The 1798-nt window shown below is 27.8% G+C and overlaps 1 protein-coding gene across 1 annotated transcript; it reads left to right on the forward strand.

The window, feature by feature from the left end:
* Window positions 1–672: 672 nt before the first annotated feature.
* LOC122273824 (N-lysine methyltransferase KMT5A-like) lies at window positions 673–1643 on the forward strand (the record flags this gene model as incomplete). The annotated part of the gene is made up of 2 exons (XM_043057820.1): window positions 673–923; window positions 1317–1643. Coding segments are annotated over 2 exons (462 nt in total), but the record flags the coding sequence as incomplete, so codon positions are not given.
* Window positions 1644–1798: the final 155 nt, after the last annotated feature.

Raw genomic sequence — 1798 nt, forward strand, 5'->3', positions numbered from 1 at the left:
GTCAAAATAATTTTTTTTTTCAAGATGATATGTTAAAAAAATAACATTTTGAATAAAATATTTTATAATATAGACACTTTTCTTGTGCACATCCTACACTTTATAAGAAAAAAGAAATGAAAACCTGGAAATTTTAAGATTTTTATCTGGAAAACCTGGAAAAATCAGGGAAATTTGAAATCTGATTTCAGTGGCCACCCTGTATATATTTTCTTAAAAAATATTTTTTCAACTGGTTAAATTTTTATCATAAGCTGTTTTTTGATTTTGTATATTTTGTTTTCAATATCTGGCGTAATAAAATTTCTTTTCTTTTTTTGAAAAATGTTCAATGAGTATATCCTAAGTAAAGGGAAGATTTTTATCCAAGTTTTTTTTTACTATTTTTTCCTTTGTGATTGTCAATTAACATGCAATAGATCAAGAAGAGTATTGTTCTTAGTTATGACTCATCTTTAAATTCAAATATATATTTTAAGAGTGAAAGTTTGCTAAACATGTTTGCAATACTTAATGTAGAATTTTAAAATATGCATTACTTAAACAATAATTTATATGAATAATTTATGAATTAAATATTAGTATTCTAGTTAGCGAACCATTCAGAAACTATATTTGATTTGAATTTTTACTCTCTTTTTCTTAAACTATGAAAAATTATTTCTGTTTTAGAAAGAGAAACACAAAAATGTGGAGAATGCCATTTTATGTGCAAAGGAAGATGGATTTGAGATTCGAGAATTTCCTGAAAAAGGTCGAGGAGTTGTAACCACTAAGCCACTTAAAAGAGGGGATTTTGTTCTGGAGTATCATGGTGAACTCATTGACTATACCGAAGCATGTAAAAGAGAGAGGCTTTATGCTATGAAGGAAAACACTGGTTGCTACATGTATTACTTCAAGTACAGAAACAAACGTTATTGGTAAGCTCTCATCTGTTTTTATTTCTTCTTAAAAGTTTCTCATTTTGCTAAATTTGTATAAATTCTTATCGAAATTTATTCACTTGCTGAAGCTAAAAGTCAATGGTTACAGCTAATTATTTAGATTGCAGTCAATGTTGGTTGCCACTATAAGATGTGAAAATTAATCATTTGATTTTTTTAAAATTCATCTTTCACAGATATTTCTCTTATGTTTAACCATTTAAAGTTAAATTATTCCTTTTAAAAATTAATATTAAATACTCACTATCAAAATAAATGCTACTTTTTATAATAGTTTTATTTAAGATAATAGTTATGCACGTATTGTAATACAGTTGCGAAATCAGTGAAATATTCAGGTTATGTTGTAATAAATTTCTTATTTTACAGTATTGATGCCACTAAAGAATCTGGTAGATTGGGCCGACTGGTGAATCACAGTAAAAAAGGGAATCTAAAGACTCAGCCCATTTTCTTGCAAGACTGTCCTCATTTGGCTCTCTTTGCTGGCAAGGACATTGAAGCCGGTGAAGAGCTCACTTATGATTATGGTGACCGAAGTAAAGAGGCCCTGGAGTTCCACCCATGGCTGGCATTATAGTAATACAGATTCTTGTACGATGTGTGTTCTTGTATATAGTTTTATTGCATTTTCCCATCTGTTTATTCATGAATCCATCACTTTTAATAATAAAAACAAAGTAGTTTTTACCACAATTGTAGTTTTGTTCTTGTGACTTTCATAAGCTTTTTACATAATTAGCACCAAGGTTATATTTTATTTATTTTTTAATAGAAAAAATACTTTTTTTTAACAAAAAGAGAAACCCAGCTATGAATTGTACTATTACAGTTTAGATATATATTATTTT

Source organism: Parasteatoda tepidariorum, unplaced genomic scaffold (assembly GCF_043381705.1).
Source record: "Parasteatoda tepidariorum isolate YZ-2023 unplaced genomic scaffold, CAS_Ptep_4.0 HiC_scaffold_9132, whole genome shotgun sequence".
Lineage (NCBI taxonomy): Eukaryota > Metazoa > Arthropoda > Arachnida > Araneae > Theridiidae > Parasteatoda > Parasteatoda tepidariorum.